This window comes from Furipterus horrens, unplaced genomic scaffold (genome assembly GCF_987537825.1).
Source record: "Furipterus horrens unplaced genomic scaffold, mFurHor1.1.pri manual_scaffold_10, whole genome shotgun sequence".
Classification (NCBI taxonomy): domain Eukaryota; kingdom Metazoa; phylum Chordata; class Mammalia; order Chiroptera; family Furipteridae; genus Furipterus; species Furipterus horrens.
The window spans coordinates 59,297,349-59,320,598 of record NW_028327180.1 but is presented as its reverse complement, the minus strand read 5'-3'; the positions used below and the strand labels follow the sequence as shown (position 1 = coordinate 59,320,598).

The 23,250-nt window shown below is 53.8% G+C and overlaps 1 protein-coding gene across 4 annotated transcripts; it reads right to left on the bottom strand.

The window, feature by feature from the left end:
- Positions 1 to 717: 717 nt before the first annotated feature.
- Positions 718 to 22,959, bottom strand: PNPLA6 (patatin like domain 6, lysophospholipase). Of its 4 annotated transcripts, XM_090290403.1 has the most exons (34): positions 22,905 to 22,959; positions 21,863 to 21,931; positions 21,436 to 21,523; positions 21,190 to 21,272; positions 20,923 to 21,020; positions 17,067 to 17,207; positions 16,820 to 16,979; positions 16,396 to 16,476; positions 16,056 to 16,184; positions 15,597 to 15,677; positions 15,346 to 15,508; positions 15,042 to 15,125; positions 14,634 to 14,743; positions 14,375 to 14,542; positions 14,208 to 14,285; positions 10,397 to 10,602; positions 10,045 to 10,176; positions 9,841 to 9,964; positions 9,325 to 9,438; positions 9,074 to 9,149; positions 7,374 to 7,514; positions 7,109 to 7,172; positions 6,662 to 6,830; positions 6,307 to 6,489; positions 6,026 to 6,144; positions 5,675 to 5,831; positions 5,315 to 5,431; positions 5,159 to 5,228; positions 4,605 to 4,721; positions 2,349 to 2,650; positions 1,409 to 1,525; positions 1,126 to 1,222; positions 912 to 1,021; positions 718 to 815 (listed from the first exon to the last, which is right to left on the bottom strand). In XM_090290403.1, exons 2-34 carry the CDS (start codon positions 21,887 to 21,889, stop codon positions 741 to 743), a joined length of 3,981 nt encoding a protein of 1,326 aa, XP_090146529.1. In that variant the 5' UTR covers positions 21,890 to 21,931; positions 22,905 to 22,959; the 3' UTR covers positions 718 to 740. The 4 variants fall into 4 exon arrangements, with proteins under 4 accessions (XP_090146529.1, XP_090146528.1, XP_090146526.1 ...); XM_090290402.1 differs by lacking the exons at positions 21,863 to 21,931; positions 22,905 to 22,959 and having other exon boundaries at positions 21,436 to 21,817; XM_090290400.1 differs by lacking the exons at positions 718 to 815; positions 4,605 to 4,721; positions 21,863 to 21,931; positions 22,905 to 22,959 and adding an exon at positions 4,808 to 4,924 and having other exon boundaries at positions 936 to 1,222; positions 21,436 to 21,825.
- Between the last annotated feature and the right edge of the window lie 291 nt (positions 22,960 to 23,250).

Genomic DNA, 23,250 nt, shown 5'->3' with positions numbered 1-23,250 from the left:
AGAGGCCAGGTCGGGGTTTCACACCAAGTAGCGTGACTCAATAGTCTTAAGCTATTACCAGCACAGTGAACAACACTGCACAGTAGGGACTGGTTCATTCTGTGTGACCTCAGCTAAGCATACAGTAGGGGTAATGCCTGGGAATCTCTTGAGAATAGTTATTGAGCCCTATGCCTGCATGCACACGTGTGTGCACGGGGTATCTTTCAGGAACCAGGCTCAGCAGTGCACATGGTAGAACATACAGAAAACTTGGGAGTACCCACACACAGTAGGATCAGCCCAGGGACAGAGGCTGAGGAACCTAGTAGGGGAAATGAGTGGTGCTGTGACAGGCACCCAGAGGTGTCTGGGATCCCCAAGGGGTGCACATGGCATTTGGAAGTCCTGTGGTCTGACACCAGCACTGAGTAGGACTACAGGTGAGTTTTGGGACTGCACTCACAGCTGGTGGTGCCCAGTCTGAGACCGGGTGCATGGGCCACTGCGACAAGCTCCAGCCCCAGCCCCAGCCATCCTGAACATGGAAGGGGGGGTGAGATGCCCCCTGAACTCAAAGATGACAGGGGCCCACCTTCAGGGGGGCAAGGTTTATTGGAGTGACTGTTCAAGGGTCATCAGTGCAGTGCTGCCCTCCTCTCGGAGCGGCAACAATCCAGTGTGTGGGCCCTGGAGGTCACAGGCATAGTAGCAAGCAGAGGGGGGAGCAGCCCCCAGCCCTGGGGGTCCTTCACAGGTCCTCAGGCATCTGCAGCCGAGCTGGAAGGGTCCTGTGGCAGACAGCGCCGGTGCCTGAGAAGCGACTTTTCCTCCTCCTGTAGGAACAGGAGTGCCGCATACGTCACACAGAACGGGGCCTCAGCACATGCCACTCAGCACGCTTCCGCCATGGGGGCCGGGCAGCCCCTTACCATCTCAAAGGCCGTGCCTGGGCTAGCGCCCTCGGGAGAGCCCCCTTCATCCCGGGAGCACTCAGGCCCTGCCTCCTCCTCATACTCCGTCAGGCAGTCCGACTCCTCCCCTGGAATTCGGGAGCAAGGTGAAAGTGAGGAATCGTGGGCCAGGCTGGCATTTCCAGCCATGCCCTACCAACCTTGGGCCCACCCTGCCCCTGGAGGCCCTCACCATCAGCACAGCCATCAGAAATATAGCTGGTGGGGGGCTCAATCCGGGACACAATCTCAGCCAAGTCAGTGAAGCCAGAACTGGGGAAGGCCAGCACCTGCAGGGTGGCACGGGTGACTGGTACAGCAGCTCCAGGGGGCCTGCGGGGCTGGAGGACTGGGTGCCTTGGGAGCTTAGAGATCCTCGGGGGAGCTCTCTGGTCAGAGAAGCTCAGTGAAACCCAGGGAGATCTGGGTTCACCTGAGATTTGGGAAAGACCTGGTGGAGGGAGTCCCAGGCTTACGTCTGCACGGCGGCTCTCGATAAGATCAGCAGATCTCCGGTCCGTGAGCATCTTTTCAATGACGTCGCCCCGGCTCCAGCCCCCAAACACAGCCTTCCCGTACTGGTAGCCCACATCCTGCAGGAAGCGAGGGGGCTGCAACTCACCCACGTGTTCTCCGCCTAGTCCTCTCTGCTTTTTCCCACTCTGCCTGCCCCTTCCCTGGCCTCTCAAAAGCCTGATGCTTTGAGGGAGCTGGCATTTAACACTAACCCTACTTCACAGTTAGCCATATGTAGCACACTTGCCCTCATGTCCCGCATTCTGTGCACCTGCCAGACATTACCAATCCATCATTCCATATTTTTTCCCACTCATCGCATACAGTGTGCCGAGTACCAAATGACCTAAGATGGTTGTGGGCAACCTTATTTCAAGCTGTCCAAATATGCAGTACATCAGTGGATATTGTCACTGCCCATGCCTATTACAGACATCACTAATCCATCAGGGTATGCTTTCCCAGTTAGCCCTGAAAGGGCATCTGACATTTCTTACGCAGGGCTAGGGACAGCAGCTAGGGATCAGTTTCAGGTGGCACAGGATATGTACGTTTTTCGGGGTCAGCAGCACACGACGTACACACTGCTCCATCCCTCACTGACTTGTGGCAGACATTACTAGTTGACTACTGCTCTAATTCACACAAATGCAGAAATCTCTACATAGTGTTTCAGGCATTGCGGCTGGCACATAAAAAGCTTAGTTGATATTCAGCATGTGGGCTGCACATTCCTTTGCCACACCCAATGCAGACATCACTAATCAATGACCGCTTTACTCCCCACAGATCCCATTTGGGAATAGAGGCCTAGAACCCTTCCCCTTGTGTTGCTCTGGGCTTTCAACAGTAAAGCTCTGCCAGCCCCCCACTGACACCAGGCCACTTCCACCCACTCACATAAATCTGGTCAAACTTCCCAAAGTCCATGGTTTTGAAGCAGTCGATGGGGGGGCGCAGGTACTCGCAGTAGGAACTGGATTTAACGACCTCCAGCTGACGTACGCAGGACACATAGGCCAGGCGTGACTGGATCTCGGCCATGTCTGGAACCTTGATCTTGTCTGCCCAGGGGTTTAGCCGCTTCCACAGCAGCCACCAACCAGACAGGCTGTCTCCATAGGTGCTAAGGTCTGTCTCATCCTGGCTCCCCACATCAATGGCAATGACTGTCTTGGCACCCATGCTGCGGGCGATGTCCGCTGTGGGGCCAGAGGGTCAGTGGGCAGCTACCCACCAGGGCCCAGAGCAGAAAAGTTCAACCCAGTCCCACAGACACCATTATGCAAATGTTCACACAAAACAACCCATGCAAACAACATGCCAGCATGCAAATGGCATGGAAATTGATGCCAATGAAGTGGAGGGGGTGGGATCAGATGTTGGAGCTCTCCGGTGAGGAACCATGGCCCGAGAGATAGAAGAGATAGAGGAAGAGGGATGAAGTTGCTGGGGAAATAGACACAAGGGCAGAGATGTGGGAGAGGAGTAATGCACAGAGACAGAGGGTCATAAGGACACAAGGAGACAGAAATAGAAGAATCAGAGACACAGGGAGACAGAGACAGACACAGGGAAACTGAGGGATAAGAAAACAGAGAAACATAGACGTAAAGACAGCAGGAGACAGAGCCACAGGGAGAGAAATATGGGGCAGCAGAATTAGCAAAAGATTTGGGGAGATAGAGATCAAGGGTCAGAGATATGGAAGGAGAGAGAATCCAGGTACAAAGAGAGACCCTGGACAAGGCACAGAGAGCCAAGAACAGGGACAAAGAGCAGGAAAGTAGGGCAGAGTAGGTGAGGAGAGAGGACCCAGTAGGGAGGGTGGGGTGTCCATAGGTTCATGTGACTCACTGAGGGTCACTGAGTAGGTTTGGGGTAGCCTGGGGGAGGGGGGAGAAACAGAGACAGGGTTCTATAGCCAGGGCCAACCCAGAAAAACATCGAGTCTTGTCTGATTATGCATGTGTCCCTCACGAGCTTGTTTGTATGTCTGGGTACATGTGCCCATGTCCATGTGTCTGTGTGCATCTCTATGTGTCTATCACCTGTGGGCATCACCTGTCTATGTGTACTTGTGAACAAAGACACCCCAGGGTGTGCCTACACCTCTGTACGCAGCCCCAGGCATGTCTCTAGTCATCTCAGTCCTCGTGCACCTAGGTCAATGTCCATGTTTCCTCATGCATCCAAATATGCTTGCCCATCTATGGGTCTGGTACACACATGCAGGTGTGTGGTTGTGTTAGTGAAGGTATATGTACAGAGCACCTATACGGGAGTTGGCAAATTTTTTCTTGAAAGGGCCAGAGAGCAAATAATTTTGGCTTTTCAGCCACATGATTTCTGTCACACTACTCAACTACGCCACTGCAGCACAAAGCAGCCACAGACAATGAGTAAATGACTGCATGTGACTGTGTGTCAATAAAATTTTATTTACACAGTCAGGTAGAGACTGGATTTGGCCTGCAGGGCAGAGTTTGCCAACCTCTGCACTACGATTGCACATGTGTGTGCAGCTAGTGAATGTGTCTATTTATGTATATACACACACATGCTTCTGGGCGTGTAAAATTTTAAGTTGCACACTTGCCTACTTCTCATCTGCACACAAGTCAGAGGGTGTGAAAGGAACTTAACTTGGTCTTGTAGGTGCCCCACCTATCTCTGTGTATACACTTACGCATGTTTTAGGAAGCACGCAGGGTGAGTGTGGATAGACAGGCATGTGAGGACACATGCTCCATCTCATCCACACATGTTTATATCTGTGCATGCCCATCTAACTGTGTGTGCACATTAGTGCCTTACCTGCCATCTGAGTACCTGTGAGAATGTGTATGTGAGCACATGTATCCCTACATTCTATCCCATTCTATCCCTACATCCCATGCTGTGTGCATGCAGGTCTGTGTGCTTCCATTTGCGTCTTAAATATGGGTATATTTTCCAACTGTACATTCCTGTCCTTGGCTCATGCACATATCTCCTTGTGCACATAAGTGTGTATGTGTGTGTGTCCATAGCCCTGCACAGGTCTGCTTGCATGCCTATACTCCAGGGCATCTGTCTGCCTGTGCATGGGCTACTCACTCATTGTTTGCCTGTGTGTGTGTGTGTGTGCACATGAGTGAGTGGGCAACCACTTGCCTGGCAGGTTGTTGATGTAGCCGCCATCCATGAGGAGGTGCCCGTCCTTAGGGTCGCACAGCGGGGGCAGGTAGCCCGAGAGCGTCATGCTGGCTCGCACATATCGCCACAGGGAGCCTGCCCGGTGGGATATACAGACACAGACACGCACAGACACTCTCAGACACGCTCAAAGGCCCGGCCAGCCCAATGGGCTTGCTGACCTGGCACGTTGTTGACGTAGCACCCGTCCACCAGCAGGTGCCCGTCCTTGGGGTCGCAGAGAGGGGGCAGGTAGGGGCAGTAGGAGGCACTGGCCCGGACGTAGCGCCACACGCAGCCTGCGGGGATGGCGTGAGGGGATGAGGTGCCCAACTAGTCTCCTGGTCCCTACCCCTGAGGACAGACATACCTGGGACCTCTGGGGCATTAGTAGGTGACGGTTAGTGCTTGGCAATCAGGTCAGGATGGATGGTCACTCATGTTAACAGTGTCCCAGATGCTTGGCTGCCCTCCTTGCCTCCCCTCCCCACGTGGCCACAGTGGTTGTTATGGGGTCAACCAGGGGCACCCACCATCTTTGTGAACACGCATGGCCGAGGCAGTGATGTCTGTAGTCACATTGAAGTATGGCAGCCACAGGTCCTATGGGGACAAGGACCAACACTGGGAAGGAGTGGGGACATCTGTGGGAAGGCGCAGGGAAAAAGCAGGAGTGGGGGAGGGCACACCTCAATCTGCTTGTCCTGGAAGACACGGTGGATGCTGCGGTTGAAGGCTGACCCCGTGAACATGGATGTGACGGGGTACGTGAGGTCCAGCACGGGCTCCAACACCGAGGTCATGCTCTAGGGGCAAAAGGCCAGCTGGGGTAAAACAGGAATCACTTGGGGTCACTAACAAGTGGTCACTAAGAATGCCGATGGCTCAAGCTGGGAAATGGGGACTAGGGTCATTAAACAAAAGGTCATCTATATCTCTATAAGGGTGGGTCTACAGATTAAGCCAGGAAAAGGTCAGGAGAAACCCAGAAGCCCCCGTGGGGTCATGTGTTAGGGTGCTCCTGGGGTGGGGAGGCCCCCAACACACACCTTGGCCCATTCCCGGGTCCGCTGCTTAGTGCGGCTGGCACTTCGCTCTTCCGCATAAAGGGCTCCAATGAAAGAGCCAATGGAAGTGCCACCCACTAGGTCGACAGGGACTCCTGCCTCTTCTAATGCCTTCAGCACCCCAATGTGTGAGCAGCCCCTGCAAGGAGAAGGAGACCCGGTGACCCACTGTGAGTCTCCCAGGCTGCAGTCCGAGAGTCCTTTCTCCCAATCACCCCCATGGGCCAGGAACCAGGTGCCAGCACCACCCCTGGAGCTTATTCACCCAGGGAATAAGCTCCACCCCTCAGACACTGGGCCCCACCCATGCAAGCGATTGCGACACCCCCTCACCTGGCTCCGCCTCCACCCAGTACCAAGGCAATGGTGTTGCCTGTAAGCACACGTGCCAGGCGGGAGAAATCGCTGTGCCGGTCTGCGCGTCTCGAAAACACCTTTTCGTACAGTTCATGCTGGGATGGGAAGACAGAGACGACCCATGAGGATGGGGGTGTACGAGGTAGCACCTGGATCTCCAGGCCCCGACCTTAAGTCACGCCCCTCTAGTAGCCACACTCTCCAGTAGCCCTTCCTCAGGTCTGGTGAGAGGCCATTTCTTTGAATTTTGCTCTCACCAGCTTGACAGGGCTTCGGCGGGAGAAGAGGCGGCGGGGACAGCGCAGGTGCAGGTGTCCCGAGCACCAGCTGCGCATGTTGAGCCATTCCACGGTGCGCATGGGGCCCGGGCCCTCCTCGCGGTGCAGCAGGACAAGCTGCTTGAGGGCGCGAACAGCTGTGTTCTCCAGCATCTGCTCCAGCTGCAAGGGAGTGGAGGGCAGGTGTCACCAATCACCAGTCATTTCCTCCCTGCCCAATGCACCTGGCTGAGCTCAGGTCTCTAGGGTTTTGCCTGGCTCCACATTGAGGACGCAGGCACTGGAGGGAGGGGAGGGGTCCCAGCAGTGGGGTCACTGTGCATGGTCTCTAGACCTGGCCAAGCGTGGGCTCCTGGTCGCCCAGGCCCACGATGAGAATGCAGTCAGCCTGGCGCAGGCAGCGCAAGGTCCAGGGCGTCAGTGACGAGTCTGTCTGGTAGAGCACGATGCGGTGGGTGTCCTCCTGCTGGGCCAGCCACCCTGACAGCCGAAACTCTTGGATGCTGAGATTGGGGTGGGGGTAGGGGGAGAGTCATCCTGAGACTGGATATGAGTCACATGCCCCCAGAGACAATTATAGCTCCACTGCTGGGGGCAGGGGGACTTAAGACATCCAGGCTTCCACACACACAGGCCCTCCAGGGGCAAATTCATCCCATTGACTAGATAGGTGGAGATCATGCTCCCAAGCTCACAGCCTAGATCTGGAACTGTATCTGAAAGAATCCTAGGTTTCAAGGCTCATCCCTGAACCTCTACTTCTCTGCACCCCAACACACACCTGTCCAGTGCAGAGGCGCCCAGGCGTGCCCGGATGATGTCACTGTTAAGGAGGAGTGTGGGGCCTGAGGATGGGTGAGGAAGGGGAGTTAGGAACCCAGGTCAACAGAGCTGGGGGCCTCTCCCAGAAGAGAATACCACCCATGCCACTCCTATGGCCCTGTTCTGCCACACCCCTAGGGAACTGCCAGGCATCTCTATTCATTGGCCAATGCCCCACAGAGACCGGCGGTCAGCCCTCACCCACACCCCTTCTGCTGACTTACCAATGGCTTGCAAAGCATGCTGTAGCTCCAGCGTGAAGGCCATCATGGGCACCTCAGCACACACAGGCAGCACTGCCACTGTTGCCAGGTTGCTGGCTGGGTTGGTGAGTTCCGAGTGAGGGGGGACACCTAGTCCCGAGCCTGCCAAGACCCAAAAGGATGAAACCTGCTATGCGGTCCTCTGTCTGGAGAGGGATACCCTCCTCCTCCTTAGAAATCCCTGCCCCTTCTCCTTCAGTTGAGACTTAGTGAAACCATGGTGAAGGTGATGGCCTCAGTCCTAGACCCACAGCTTCACGCTGTCTTTTCTCTTAATTAAACTTGGCCATCTGACATTCAATTTTGGCTCTAATGTGCTTAATGGCATCCATTAAACAACCATCCCGTTTCCCCACATTGACCAATCACTGCCCTACCCCATTCTGGCCTGGGTGCCCCTGTCCATTGAAGGGATTTGAACACAAAACTAAGCAGAAACAAATATAGCTTTGATCCATCTATTGCTTCTCAGCTTCTCTGCTAACACCCTAGGCTCCCAATAACCTCCATTGCTTGCATGAGCCTCTCACAGCCTCCAGGTTTGAATCAGCTCAAGTGTCTTTCTATGGCTCCTAGCCCCTATATGACTTGCCCCTGGCCTAGTTGCCCCCATCACTCACTTTCCTCTTGGAAGTGTTTCAAAACCACCAAACTGTGTGCAGAGCCTTTGAAGTTCTCTCCAACGTCCAGTCCCATATCATGTATCAAGCCTCAGTTCACTATCCTCTAAAAGCTAGTTACTCTTGATGAAGACCCTAGTTAAGTTTTCTTCACAGGACTTGTCTGGTGGTTTGTCTGTGGGGCTGTAATCCCCTCTAGGGCTTTGTCTGCCTGTGCGCTCTCCCACCCCAGTGCCCAGGATGGTGTCCAGCACATACCAGGTGCTCCCAGGAAAATTCTGTTTCTGTAGAGCATCACCAGAGAGGCTCTCGGAAACCCAGGCTCATAACGTCTCTGCCCCCATGGCTGCCCAACAACCCTGTCAAGGGTTGCCTAAGCAGCCAGCAGGGAATGGGCAGGCATTCAGGACCCTGGGGGATAAAACTGTCTCGGAAAGACCCTGGGCATGTGGCAGTCCTCGGCCACTGCTCACCACTGCCACCACTCTGGGGAGCTAGGAGTCAAGGCTGATGGGGCAGAAGCCCCTAGGGTAAAAGGGGGCACAGAGGTTGCCAGTCTCAGGCCCATATTTCCGCACACCTCAACCTGTTTCCATTTCCCTGGGTACCCTAGCTCCTGGAAACCACACCTCCCAGCGATCCGGTAACTTCAAAGGCCACTTCTCAAAATGCCCTGGGGCACAAACACCAGACAGGAACTCCATTTCCCAGCATACTCTGCCTCCGACGCAGACTCCACCCCTCATCCTAGTCCTGCCGCCCAGAACAAAGCTCACGCCTCAGGGCTCCGCCCCTTCATACGACCGATCCTTTAGATTCCATACACAGGGATACCCTGGGTCCAGCAGCCCGTTTCCGGCATGCCCGGGAACTCTAACTCCACCCCACAGCAGGCACGGAAGCTCGAACCCACTTCCTTCTTCAAACGCGCCCAGCGCGGGGCTGCGACTCCGGGTACGCCCTGGGCCCGGGGCTCCCTTTACTGGCGTCCCAAACCTCAGACAATATCCCCCAGCATTCCTGGGACCTACCGGCTCTCACCTGGGAAAGGTCCTTGCAGCTGCTGCAAATTCCCCAGAATTTTCTGGCTCAGCAGGTGAATGAGGCGGGTCACGACCTGGGGCGTTGGAGGTCGGCGCTTCTGTGAGACTGGACAGGCAGCTGCGCGAGCCCCACCTTTCCCTCCCGTTACCCGGGCCCCACTTCCAAGAATCCCACCTCTACACATTATGGGCCCGTCTACGGCCTCGCCCTCCCCCTATCAGTCCAACCCACACCCCGCCCAGTCGCACCTGCGGGTATCGTCGTTTGATGTGGCCCAGGGTGCCTTCAGGGAGTTTGGCCAGCTCCGTGTCGCGCACCGCGTGCACCGTGGTGGCACGTGGCTGCCGTGTCAGCGCCTCCACCTGGGGGACCACGTGCATGACCAGAGCTATTGGGGCAGGAGGCCCCGGATAGGTAAGGGGGAGGCCCACGGACGAGGCAGAGAGGAAGCGATTCCACTCTCACTCATCATCCCCTGCGGTGGAGGTTAAAAGAACCAAGCCTCGCTCCCCGGGGAGAGAGAATACAGGGATCCACCCGGGCGGGGGTCCTCTCTTCTGATGGAGAGAGGTCTGAGGAGAGTCAGATCAGTTACCCCCTATGAAGTTCCTCCCCCCCCACAAGGAAAGGCTGACTGGGCGAGGTCACAGGTCCAGCGCCGTGTTCACCACCCCATCAAATGACCGGGGCGATGTGTATGTCCGGGGCAGGGACAAAAACGGGACTAGGGGAGGTCAGAGGTCAGTGGACGCGGCCGCGCTCACCACGCCAATGAGATCCCCACGGCCGTACTCGCCCAGCAGCTCCTTCTTGCCGCTGCCGCGCTGGATGACGCTCCGCAGCCGCCCATTGAGCACAATGTAGGTGCAATCGGAGCGGTCGCCCTGTCTGGGGTGGGGGTGGGTCACACAGGGTCCAGAAGGGTCTTAGGCAGGGCCTGAGTGGCGAGGTCGGGGCAGGGGCTGCACCTGTACAACGCACGTCCAGCTTCCACTGCTGTCCAGTCAATGGCAAAGTCCATCTGGCGCACAAAGGGAGACATCCTTGCAGCCACCGTGTGCGCGGCGCTCAGCACCACACTGGGCTGTGCACGCATGATTCTGTGGATGAAGGGTGAGGATGCGTGGGCTGGGCGTGTCCTGGAACTGCCCTTAGGGAGTGGACAGGGCAGGTGATGTCCTGGAGGTGGAACTGGATGTACCCAAAGCTGCCCTATTAAGGTGTAAGCTGTCCAGAGGGATGGCCTCTTCCCTAGCAGAATGGAGTCCAGTCAGTACCCTCTCAGTGCCAGCCCCACCCCAACACAGGGCCCAGCCGTACTCATAGAAGTCGCCCTTGGATATCCGCAGGAAGGTGCAGTCGCGCTGGGCTCGCAGTGTGAAGATGAGAGGCTCCCCAGTGAGCACGGCCAGCTGTCCAACCAGCTCCCCAGGCTGTGCCACAAACAGGCACACATCCTCAGCCTTGTCGATCATGCGCTGGTACACGTGCAGGCAGCCCCAGAGCACAAAGTGCAGGCTCACATCCTGTGGGGAGAGGGACCAGGAAGTGGGCACAAGGCCGATCTTCCGCCCCCAACTCAGGTCATCTCACTCCGTAGGAAACCTTGAGGAGGGAGTGAAAGATCTGTATAGCTCAGCTGAGCAGCATATATATATTTCCATATTATTCAGCAACCAGAGCAGACATTGCTAATGGATCACCAAACTCTTGAATCCAGATTAAGGCCCAGGAGGAATTCTTTTCAACACAACCAGCAAGACGCTGCAAGGACTGGTTACAAAGGGGCATGGCTGAGCTTAAATCCTCTGGTCATCTCGGCAACTGGATTGCCACATGGAAGAACAAAGTTGGACCCTCATTTTATATACCATGACAAAATGGATCAAAGATATGAATGTTAAGAGCTAAAACCATGAAATTCTTCAAAGAAAATATAGGGGTCCATCTTCATGACCTGGAATTTGGCAATGGATTCTTGAACATGACACCAAAAGCGCAAACAACAAAATAAAAATGAACTGAACCTCAAAAGACACTATCAAGAAAGTGAATGGATAATCCACAGTATGGGAGAAAATATTTACAAATCACATTATCTGTTAAGGGTCTTGAATCCAGAATATATACAGAAATCTTATAACTCAATAATAAAAGACAACATAATTTAAACATGGGCAAAGGATGTGGATAGACACTTCTCCAAAGAAGATATAAGAACATGAAAAGCTCAAAATTATGACTCATTAGGGAAATACAAACCAAAACCATAATGAGATGCCACTTCACAAACCCACTAGCAGAGCTAGGATCAAAAAGTGTTAGAATATCAGCACCCTCATACACTGTTGGTGGGATTGTAAAATGGTGCAGCCATTGTGGAAAACTGTACTCAAAGAATTAAAAGTAGAGTTGTCATATGACCCAGCAATTTGACCCCTGGGCATCTAACGAACAGAAATGAAAACATATGTCAACACAGAAGTTTTTGCATAAATGTTTACAGCAGCATTATGAATAATAGCCAAAAGGTAGAAATAACCCAAATGAACACCATCAGATGAGTGGATAAGCAAAATGCTGAATATCCACACAATGGACTATTCACCATAAAAAGGAGTGAAAGACTGGTGTACTACAATATGGATGAATCTTGAAGACATGACACTTAGTGAGAAGTCAGGCACAAAAGGCCACATAGTGTGTGACCCCATTCATGTGAAATGTCCAAAACAGGCCAATCTATAGAAACAGATTAGTAGTTGTTTAGGGCTTGGGGTGAAGTGGGGTCACGAGGTAGGAAAAATGATAGCTAAAGTGTATGGGATTTCTTTTCAAGGTGACAAAAATTTTCTGAAATTCATAGTGGTGATAGTTGCACAACTCTATGAATATACCAAAAACCACTGAATTGTACCCTTTAAATGGATTGCATAGTATGTAAATTACATCTCAATAAAGCTATCACCAAAAATTAAGTCCCTTTTGTTCCTTATTCCCTCATTACAATCCATGCCTGTTGACTTCCTTGTTTCCCGGAGATTAATGCATTTCTTTACACCACAGGACATTGGCACAAACTGTTCCCTCTGCCCAGAATGCTCTTACCTCCCCTTATACCTAATTAGTTCCTCCCTATCATTTACTCTTAGCTGCAGGTCACTTTCTGCCTGAGCCAGGTTTTGTAGAGCCGAGAACAGCTCCTCATGTCTATGCACTAAGCACATAGGATTTTACATCCTTTAAATGTAATGTCCATCAGAACTGTGGGCTTTGCAAGGACAGGGATCTGGTTTTCCTGCCTCTGCAGCAGGTAGCACAGGGCCTGGGACATCTGTCCAGCAGGACCTGGAACACAGCAAATAGTCAGTATGAACAGGGGCCTCTCTCTCCTCTGGTTAGCCTGCCTAGTCAGACACCTCCCTTTTCCACCCAAATAAGGAACTGAAACTGCCCGGATATGGAAAGCTTTCCTCCTCACGCACCATAGGAAACTGTCCCGCACCTCACAAAGGCCTGGTGAATGCCAAAACACTGTAGGGGCCCCTGGAGGACCCACCCCCAGGAGACATGCACATGTTGGAAAACTGTAAGGCAGAATTTCTAGGCTATGGATAGGAGTTGCTAATATTAGGCTGCCATTTGCCCTCAGGATGGGAAGCAAGTCCTCTATAGCAAGACATTTCGGAGCCTTGTCTATGCCCTGGGAGCTTCCATGAAGAGATGAAGCAGCCGGCATTTTCTAAGCCTGCATGGCCACAGATTCCGTGTGATGCAGGTGTTTCATGAAACACATTGGGATATGTGTGTAAAGCAGTGTTTCTTGACCTCGACACCACTGACATTTTCACTGGATCATTTTGCAGTGTAGCTGCCCTGTGCATTCTGGCTGCTAACCATTAGATGCCAGCAGTGCCCTCCCAAGTCAATAAAAAAATGTCTCTAACATTGCCCAGTGTCCACTGTGGGACAAAATTCTCCCGGGTAGAAAACCATCAGTGCGAAGTTTCAGGAAGGCACAGCCCAGTATTGTCCCTGACAAAGGCGGGAAGCCTCGAATGGCTGCAGTTCAGTCCAGGCTGTTAGCATCAGGGCTGGGTTGAGCCCAACAGGGTCTCCCAAATAAGTAGGGCCCAGGGGCACCCGTGAGAGCCACAGTGCCATCACATGTCCTCAGCTTGTTCCCAAGAACCTCGAACAGCTGGCAAAAGCATCATCCAGCTTCCTCTGCAGAAAGGCACCACCTCTGCAAGAAGCGGCTCAAAGCAACAGCCAACTCAGCTGACCAAGTGATGTAACAATACTCCAGCTGGCTAAATGGCCAGGAAGCCCTCACTCTGCCCATGAGTGATGCTTTGGTGTCAGTACCTGTGTCATGTGGCCCTTGTGTCACCCTGACCTGCTGCTCCACACCCTGCCCTGGGCTTGTCCCCATTGCAAACCTCAGGCAGCTCAGAACAACTTCCTCTTTAATGCTAGCGGGCAGTTAACTGTTATTATTCTCTCATTCTGCAGATGAGGAAGCAGAGAACTTTCTAGGTGATGCACGCAAAGTCACACAGGGAGTCTGAGCAGAGCCTGGATTTCAAATCTAGCCCCTCTTTCCAGGACCCCCTCCTCTGTGCTTCCTGATATGAGGCATGGCCGCAGTGCCCCATGTGGAAAACAGAGGGGTCCCTGGAGCAGTGTCCTACACATGTAGCTGCTGCCAGCGGCACCGAAGTCCAGCTCCTGGGGCCAGTTCATGGCCTTCTGGCCCCGATTCCAATTTGTACACATTTATCAAGCGTCCACCCCAGCAGGGGCCCAGGTTAGAAGTTAGACAGAATATCTGTGTGTATTATAAAATCAAAAGGTCAGAAAACAGTTTGCAGGAAAAACCAAGGCAGGTGAGAGAGATCTAGGGGTTGCAGTCCTGGCAAAAAGGTTCTGGGGCTGGAGGTGGAAGGTCAATTGGTCCAGAAGACAAGGGGTTTGTGAGTTGGAGGGGTGGTCAGTCATAGGATCTGAGAGTCAAGAACTGAAAATCACAGACTAAGAGGTTCACATATAGGGTCAAAGAGCAAGGATCAGAGGTCAGAGGAAAATCTTAGGTCATAGTGTATGATTACAAGTCAGGGGTCAACCTCACCTGGTCCCCCTGACGGGCAATGATGGTGCCAGCTTTGGCATGATGTAGCAAGACTCGGCTGTTCAGGAGGGAGGGGTCCTGGGGAGTGAGAGAGGTTGAGACTGATTCAGCCAGGCCTCCCTCCACCCTCCACCTCATTCCTCAGACCCTGAGCCACGGCCACCCACCTCAATCCGCATCAGCTTGGCCAGCTCCCGCTTTGCTGCCTCAAAGATGCTACTGGTTTGGCGACCCTGGTAAGGCCCAAAGGGGCAGCCACCGGTGGCTGACTCATCCTCGCAGTAGCTGTACTCACAGGCGCCTGCCGGCTGCTCCCGGAGCTCCTGAGTGGGGGTCTGAGAGAGCAGGGCCTGTGATCTCCTTGCTGCCATCCAACTTTCCTCAGGGGCCTCCACAGGGAAGAGAGAAGAGAGGGCAGGGCCTTACCCGAACTGGGGTGGTCTGAGGTCCTCCTGAGGCCTCTTCTTGCAGAGACACAGAGATCCGGCCACGCTCATATGCCATGTCGAAGTCCGAGCGGGGACCACCCTGCAAGCCTTCAGTGGGCAGGGGACAATAGGAGCAATACAGATGAGAGTGATCACAACTACCATCTAAGCAAGCAGTGCCAATGTGCCACGGCCACATCTGTGGAGACGTGACTGTCAATGATTGCACTCCCTCAGGGTCCTCACTACAGTTGGGGGGGCCACATTTCAATGACCACCCATGAAGAAGTCAGCAGAAAGTGCTGCCAGGGTTCCCAGTTCACAGATAAGAAAAATCAACCCTGGCCAGCCTGCATTCCAACCCAGAAGCTAAATGGCTTCCCCTTCCCAGGTAGAGGCCCCAGACCTGAGATGTCCACAGGCACGGAGATGCAGCGGCTCAGCAGGGGGGCTGAGGGGGCTTCCAGAGATGTGGGCTTCACTGGGTCCCCTGAGGGAGACATAATTTCAGGCTTCTACAATTGGGGTTGGGAAACTAAAGGGAGCCTAGCGAGCTGTCAACTCAGAGTTCCTGGGGATGGGGGATGGGAGAAGTAATTCCAATGGCTCCGTGGGGCTGAGGCCACAGTTCACTGAGAGGCCAGTGGGAGTCAGACCTGGGTACCTAGCCAAGAGGTCCCTGGGGCTCCAGCAGGAGTCATCTCAGGTACCTGCAGGTCCAGGCAACGGGGCCCCAGCGGGGTCAGGCGGCCGGCCAGGGGCCTCCCTGGGCTCCTCAGCTGCAGTGGCGCCAACAGCGCGCTTGGAGCCCCGCACAGGGCTGGTGCGGGCCGGGAGGCCGGGGCTGGGGAAGAGGCGCAGGGGCTGGATCTCCTGGAGGCAGACAGTGCCGCTGTTCCAAGTCCTGGGGGGTATGTGCTGTCCCGCCCTCCCAGCTCCCGGCGCTCTCTGAGTAACTCACGTGGCTGAAGAGCTCATTGGTCAGACCCAGGTAGTTGTGGAGGGCCAGGAAGGTGACCCGCTGTAGCCGCACCATGATGATCTGCAAGGGCAGGGGGAGCAGGGCAGGGCCAGGAGAGAGCAGGGCCAGGGAGCAAGTGAGTCAGCAGAGTGGGTAACGAGAGCCAGAACAAGCTGGGACCAAGCATTTAGGGACCGGGGCCATGGATGGGGAGAAGTTTGGGCAGAGCCAAGGCCAAGGTCAGGAGCACCAAGAGGAAAGCAGAGCCAGAGGTGCCAGGGAGAAACCCACGATGAGAAGGCAGAACCCTGGGGAGCCGGGGGAGACAGCTCCTGGGAGGAGGCCCAGAGGTCTGCCTGCTCAAGGCTGATAAGCACGGCTTTAGACACTGCTGGGTCCCAGCCCAGGGGGGCCAGTGATGGGTGGAGGTCCAAGGCAGGAGGCAAAAGGCCCACTGACCTGTACTACCCGCACCAGGCTCTCAGGGTACTTGGTGAAAACAGCAGAGAATGCCTCCACTGGCAGCCGTAGCACAGTGGAGTCTCGGGCTGCACGGGCAGACACGGTACGCTGGGGGTGCTGGTGACCCTGGGGTGCACGGGAATGAGGAGAGTCATGGTCAGGGGCTGTGAGCCCCTCACTGCTCCCCCAACTCTTCCTAATTCCAGTGCTTTGATGGACCATCAGCAGCAACAGGCCCAAAGAGATTGGGGACCTCCTAGGGGGCCCTCTCCAACCAGTCCACTGGGTGTGGCATTATACACCAGCCTCCCCTCCACCCCCGAAACTGGTCACTCACAGTGATGACATCCAGGATGCTCAGAAGGCTGTTGACACTGTCCCCAGGGACCACTTCCTTCACCACACACTCCTTCCCGTCCTTTAATACACAGGGGTTGGGGTGGGGGCAGTGACCAGGGCTGCCCCTGCCCTGCCAACCAGCACTCCACCCTGACCACACCACTGACCCTCACACTCACGCACCCAGTGATCACTGATGCCATGATCTCTGACCTTACTGAACCTCCCAACCAGCACCCATTTCTTGGCCATAACTGACTGCAATCACTGACCACCTGGGTACCCTTGGGCATCTGTTCCTGACTCCTGTCTGCTCATCGCAAGGGATCACAAACCATACGGACCAACAGCAGTGCCTGTCCCCAACGGCTCCTGCACCACTGCCCATCCCCCTTGCAGTGCCCCACGGACAGTGCACTCACAGGCCCTGGCAGGCAGAGTTCCAGCAGCCCATCTTGCACCACGTAGATGCTGGCATCCGGCTGGCCTGGCCGGAAGACGTAGTCACCCTGGCTGAGCCGCTGGAAGATCATGTGCCGGCAGAGCTCCAGAAAGAGTGGCTTCTCAAAGTGGCCCAGCACCCTGTTGGATAGGAGAGAGGAAGGAGAAATGCAGGCAGTCAAATCAGCATCCAGCTCTGTAGCCCCCAGTCTGCACCCTGACACTGACCGGACATTCTTGAGCATGTAGAGCACCTCGGAGGGCAGGTGGGAGTTGGCCAGGTCACCCTCGGTCAGGTCAGCCTCAAGCACCGCGGGCGGGGGCTCCTTCCGCTGTAGTGTTGGTGTCTCTTTCTGGATGCGTAGAATCCTGGTAGGAGGAGAGAGGTACAGGGGGAGCACGGAGAAGGCTCAGGCAGACCTGAGACCCCTACATAGTCCTTCCCCAGGGTCACCAAAGAATAGGCATCAGCAAATCTGGCCTGCTGGCCAAATCAGACCCTCCACTTCTTTTTTGTACATAAAGTTTCATTGGCACAGAGGCACGTTCATTAATGTATATATTGTCTGTGGATGCTTTCATGGTATGACAGCAGAGTTGTATGTGGACTGCACAGCCTAAGATGTTTACTATGTGGCCCTATACTGAAAAAGTTTGCTGACCCCTTACATAAAACCCTGAGACCACCCCTCCACTAGTCATAGACCTCTGAGCTGGACCTTATAGTTAGCTCCCAAGACATAGGCAGACCTTAGAAGAGACCTCTGTGTTTGTTGTGGAACCCATATCCTTCTAGTAATCACAGACCAGACTCCTGAATAGCCTTTTTAATGTAAGCAGACCCCTGTGGTAGCTTCCTTCAGATGAGCAGACCTCAGAAATAGCCTCTCTGTTCTTTATAAGATCCCTGAGATAACCCCTTCTCCCAGGTCTCAGAGAGCCCTGAGATAGCCCTCATTAAAGTGGACAATCCAGATATGGCCTCTGTGCTATTCATGGACCTGTGAGAGCCCTTCCCTGCAAGTCAGTTTCTGCAGTGCCCACAAGATACTTGAGACAGACCCTCTAGCATAAGCAGCCCCCTGAGTAATTCCATGATATAGAGAAATCCAGATATAGCTCCTCTCTGGAACTGGGAGGTCCTTGGGCTAGCCTTTCCCCAGGCCCCAGATTCCTGAGGCAGCCCTGCGATGACCATGACAACATCACGGTGGCTCTTCAAGGGTGTGCAGACACTGAGATGCATGGAGATACAAGATATAGTATCTGGTCATGAAGAACTAGAGTCAGCCCTTCTCATATCACAGAAAGTCATATGATAGGACATCTGTTGGTCATGGACAGCTCTGGGATACCCACTGAGAATGAGAAATTCCTTGAGACAGACCTTTGTGATGTCTCATGAAGTGGACCCCATGATGTCAGGAGACCCCAGAGCCGGCTGCCAACTTAGAATGATCCCTGGAAGAGAGACATTTGGCCAAGATGGAGGCCTAGACAGACGCTGCGCCGCCCTCCACAACTAAGAAGAAATACAACTACCTCAAAACTAGAGACAACCAGAAATTCTAGAAAATTGAGCTACATGGAAGTCCAACAAAGATATAAAGAAGAAATACACTTCCAGACTAGTAAAAGGGGCAGAGCCAGGGCAGAGAGGACATGGTGTGGTGGTGGCGGTAGCAGCAGCAGTGGCAGTGGCAAGCCAGCAAAAAGTGCAATCACACGTTTTAAGAAGTAGGGAGGGACACCTAGGGAGTGCTCCTAGCACCACACCAGACTGCACAGCTCATGGCTCCAGAATCAGGGAAAATAAAGCCTCTTTGCTTCTGACTGTGCAAACCAGTGGGGGTTGGGGCGGAGAAAGAAATTGCCGGTCTCTCAGTAGAGTCCACTTGTTTAAAGGGCCCCATGGTCCTAGAAGGTCTGTTGAACCACCCACTCTGGGAATGATGGGCAGGGCAACAGCTAGAGAGGCACCAGTCCTATATGGGAAGTGGAAGAAGTGCCTGGAAAAGGGGCAAGTGCTGAACAAGCAGCATTGTTCTCTGACCCCTCCCCCATATACAGCGCCACAACGTGGTGAAATGGGTCGAGAGTACTGAGGAATACCTAAGGCTCTGCCTCTTACAGTGTAACAGGTGCGACAGCTCTACCTAAAACAAAGAGACAAATAAACACAGGAGCCTGTCAAGATGAGGACACAGAGAAGTATGGCCCAAAAGAGGAAATGGATCAAGATTCCAGTAGTAGAGCTGAATGACAGGGAGATAGCCAACCTAACAGATGAGGAGATAGCCAACCTAACAGACATAGAGTTCAAAACACTGGTGATAAAGATGCTCATAGGCTTGAGAGATATGCTTAAGTATGGCAAACACATAAGAGAAGAAGTGAAGGCTATGCTAAGTGAAACGAAGGAAAATCCACACAAAACCAATGGTGAAGGGAAGGAAACCAGGGTTCAAATCAATGATTTGGAACATAAGGAAGAAAAAAAGTCAACCAGTACAGAATGAAGAAACAAGAATTGAAAAAATAAGGAGTGGCTTAGGAACCTCTAGGACAACTTTAAATGTGCCAACATCCGAATCATAGGGGAAAAGAGGAACAGCAAGAAATTAAAAGCTTATGTGAAAAAATAATGAAGGAAAACTTCCTAAATTTGGTGAAGGAAATAAATATACAAGTCCAGGAAGCACAGAGAGTGCCAAACAAGCTAGACCCAAAGAGGACCACAACAAGACACATCATAATTAAAATGCCAAATGTTCAAGATAAAGAGAGAATCTTAAAAGCAGCAAGGGAAAAGCAGAGTTACCTACAAAGGGGTGTCTATAAGACTATCAACTGATTTCTCAAAAGGAACTTTGCAGGCAAGAAGTATTCAATGTGATGAAAAGCAAGGACCTACAACCAAGACTACTCTATCAAGCAAAGCTATCATTTAGAATGAAAGGGCAGAGGAAGTGCTTCCCAGAAAAGGTAAATCTGAAGGAGTTCATCATCACCAAGCCATTATTATGTGAAACGTTAAAGGAACTTATTTAAGAAAAAGAAGATCAACACTATGAATATTAAAATGACAACAAACTCACAACTATCAACAACTGAACCAAAAAAATAAAAACAAAGTCCATCTAAGCAAAACAGAATAGAAACAGAATCATAGGTATGGGGATCATCTGGAGGGTTATTAGCTGGGAGAGGAAAGGGGAGAAATGGGGAAATGGTGCAGGGATTAAGAAACATAATTGGTTGGTACAAAGTAGACGGGGGGGAGTTAAGAATAATATAGGAAAGGGTGAAGCCCAAGAACTTATATGCAGGACTCATGGACATGAACTAAGAGGGGTTGGATTGCTGGAAGGAAGGGGGGTACTGGGCAGAGGGGAGCAAAGGGGAAAAAAATTGGGACTACTGTAACAACACAATCAATAAAATATACTTTAAAAAATAAAGAAAAAAGCAAAAGAAAGATCGATCCTGGAAGAGCCTTCTTTAGACACCCTGAGGGAGCCCTTTGCTAGTGATGGACACCCCTGAAATGTTCTCCCTGTTTTTAGTACAAGGAAGTTCTTCAGATGACTCCTAGGGAACAGAAATCCCTGACATGACCTCCTCAGTGTGGGAAGAACTTCAAGGTAGGGACATAGAGAGGTTTCCTGATGTAGCAAGACTACTAAGATAACCCATGGAGAACAGAAGCTAGAGAAAGCCCCTCCAGCTGGTTACAGAAACAGCTGCGATAACCCCAATGAGGGACCTCTTGTGTGAGGAGACCCATAAAATAGCCTACACCGACTTCCCAGATAGAGACCCCTACTGTATGACAAGGTGTCCGAGACACTGACTGAAGAACAAATAGCTCATAGATACTGCTGGGAGGGATGTCTCTGGTAGGGGAATATCACTGAGATAGCCCCTAGTGGACAGAGACCCCAAAGCAGCCTGTCTGGTGTGGGGAGAAACCCAAAACAGTCCATGGGGTGGAAAGAACCTTGTGATACAGCCTTCATTGTGGGTTGACCACTCGAAAGGCCCACGATAGCCCCCACAGCAAGTAGTCTCAGCATAGCCTTACTTCTTGGCAATGTTCAGCATCTTGAGTTTCTTCTTCATGCGTGGCCGGGAAGTGGTGGAGACAGAGGTGTCCACCAGGGAGGAAGTAGATTGTGACACCTAGGATAAGTAAGGGCGAGGGTGGATCAACTGCCAATTCAGACGCTGGGGAAGAGGGATCTGCATACATTTGTCCTTAATCAAGGAGGAGGGGTTTCCGAAGAGTCTTAACTGGGCTAAGGGCAGGGCTTGTGTGGTCAGCGGGAGCCCCAGGTGGTCTTAGACTCACCTTCCGCATAATCTTGCGGCCATAGAAAAGCACTTTGTCCCTCTTGCGGAATCGATACCGCGGGCCATCCGGGGCTGGGGTTTCTAGGAATAAGGGGAGAGGGACACTGAGCTCTGCGCAGACTCATGTAGCCAGACAGGGGCATTGCGTGCAGACCCCGGTAAATCCCGTCTCGACTGCCTCCGGGACCCAGCATTTCAGCTCCCCACAACACAGCCTCCCCAAAGGGGCCCTTCAGGCTCTCACTTGGCACTCGAAGCCTCCGCACAAGCAGGACGATGAGCACGGCCGTGACCAACACCACGACTCCGGTCCCGATCAACACGCCCAGCACCTGCGGGACAAATGGCACTGGGTGCGCATCGCATACACGCCCCGCCGAGCCCTCCGGGGGCCAGGACGTCCCAGATCCCATACCACCCCCCACGTCCGGCCCCGAGAAGTTCACTGTCGCTCCTGATTTCGCCGTCCCCATCTGCAGAATGGACCAGCGCGTCTCCCTCCCGGGGCGACAGGGGTGCGCAACATTTCCTGGCGGCCCGCGGTGCACGCCAGGAAATGTAGTTCCGCCTGAACAGACGCAGCCCTGTTCTCGCGGGACTGCGATGGTGCACGCTGAACACGCTCGGAGCCGTAGTCCCTTGGCGCCTCACCCCTCACCCCCGCGCTTTACCATTCCTGTTTGCAGCGGGGCCTCCATCAGCTGTTTCAGGCTGGGCGGGAGATCTGGTAGCCCCGAGTCCTGGGAATTAAGAAGCAGAGCCCAGGCCGTCGTCCCTCTGGGCCCGCCCCTACCCTGCCGCAAGACCTGCCCCTTTGTGCTCACTGCCTGGCGGGGGGGGGGGGGGGGGGCGGGGCGGGGAGGCACAGCTAGAGGGGCGCAGTGGACAGAGGGCTGGGGTGTGCGGCGGGTCCCCACCGGGCTTCCTTCGCTGAAGCCCCGGGCTGACCAACCCCCACCCCAGGCAAAAGGGCCGTTGGCCGGGTACCCACTGCCCGCAGCAGGCACACAGTTGCCAAAGGACACGGTCCCTCACGCAGGCCTTTACCCTATGGAACGGGTGACCCTTGACCCATCGACTCCCAGGCCGCACACCGTTCTCCCCGCGTACACCAGTCGAGCTCAGCGCTCTGGAAAATGCCTGGCTCCTGGCTCAAGCCCGCCCCCGTGGTGCTGCTGGGAGTTCCCACACTAGGGGCTGTGACGCTCGGAGCTGGGTGGGTTCCCAAGATGTTACTGGTTGATGCTGGAGATTTGCTGTCATCTAATAGTCAAGTTACAGGGTCTCTGACTGCATCACTGGGGCAGAGGGAAAGGCACTGGCACCATTGCTGGGCAACATGACCAGGGACGTCGGCATGACTGGGGGTACTGGAAAAATACTGAGAGGTTCTGAGAATGCAGGACTATTACTGGGAAGACCAGAAGCCGGGTGCACGTCCCGGGGGTCGTTCAAGCACGAGAGCAGACCTAGGGAGGGCGCCGGGGCTCCTTGGAAGATACTGAGGAATGCTGGAACGTTACTGGCACTGTTTCTGGTGCCGCTAGAGTATTAATGGGGATTTGGGGGAGTCACTGGCCCCTTGAGACATTAGTTGAAAGTTTGGGGGGGGGGGTCCCGAAATCAGCGGAGGGCAAAGCTTGGGAAAACCGAGGACTCGCTAACGATCCCTGAAGGACCGCCCCTGCCGGGGTAACGAAAACCCATACTCACCCTGAGGCCACAGCAGAGGTCTACTCTTGTGCCAACACCGCTAGCGTTCCGCCCAGCGCGGCCCCTTTAAGCTAATCGCCATAGGGCAAGCCGGAGCCCCACCCCCTGCCACTTCGTAAGGTCATGGAGCCAGCCATGCTGAGTGTGGCATGCTTGCAAACAGGGCTGAAGGTCGGCTGGCGCAGGGAATACCCCTCCCGCTAGAAATGTGGACAAGTTTACTTTTTCGTTTTATTTAACACCCACCCTACCCTTATCCCACCGCAGTGTCCGACCCAACTGCCCCACGCCCTCTCAGGGCGCTACAGAGAGCCGGTTCTTAAGAGTAAACCCTAGCAATAAATAG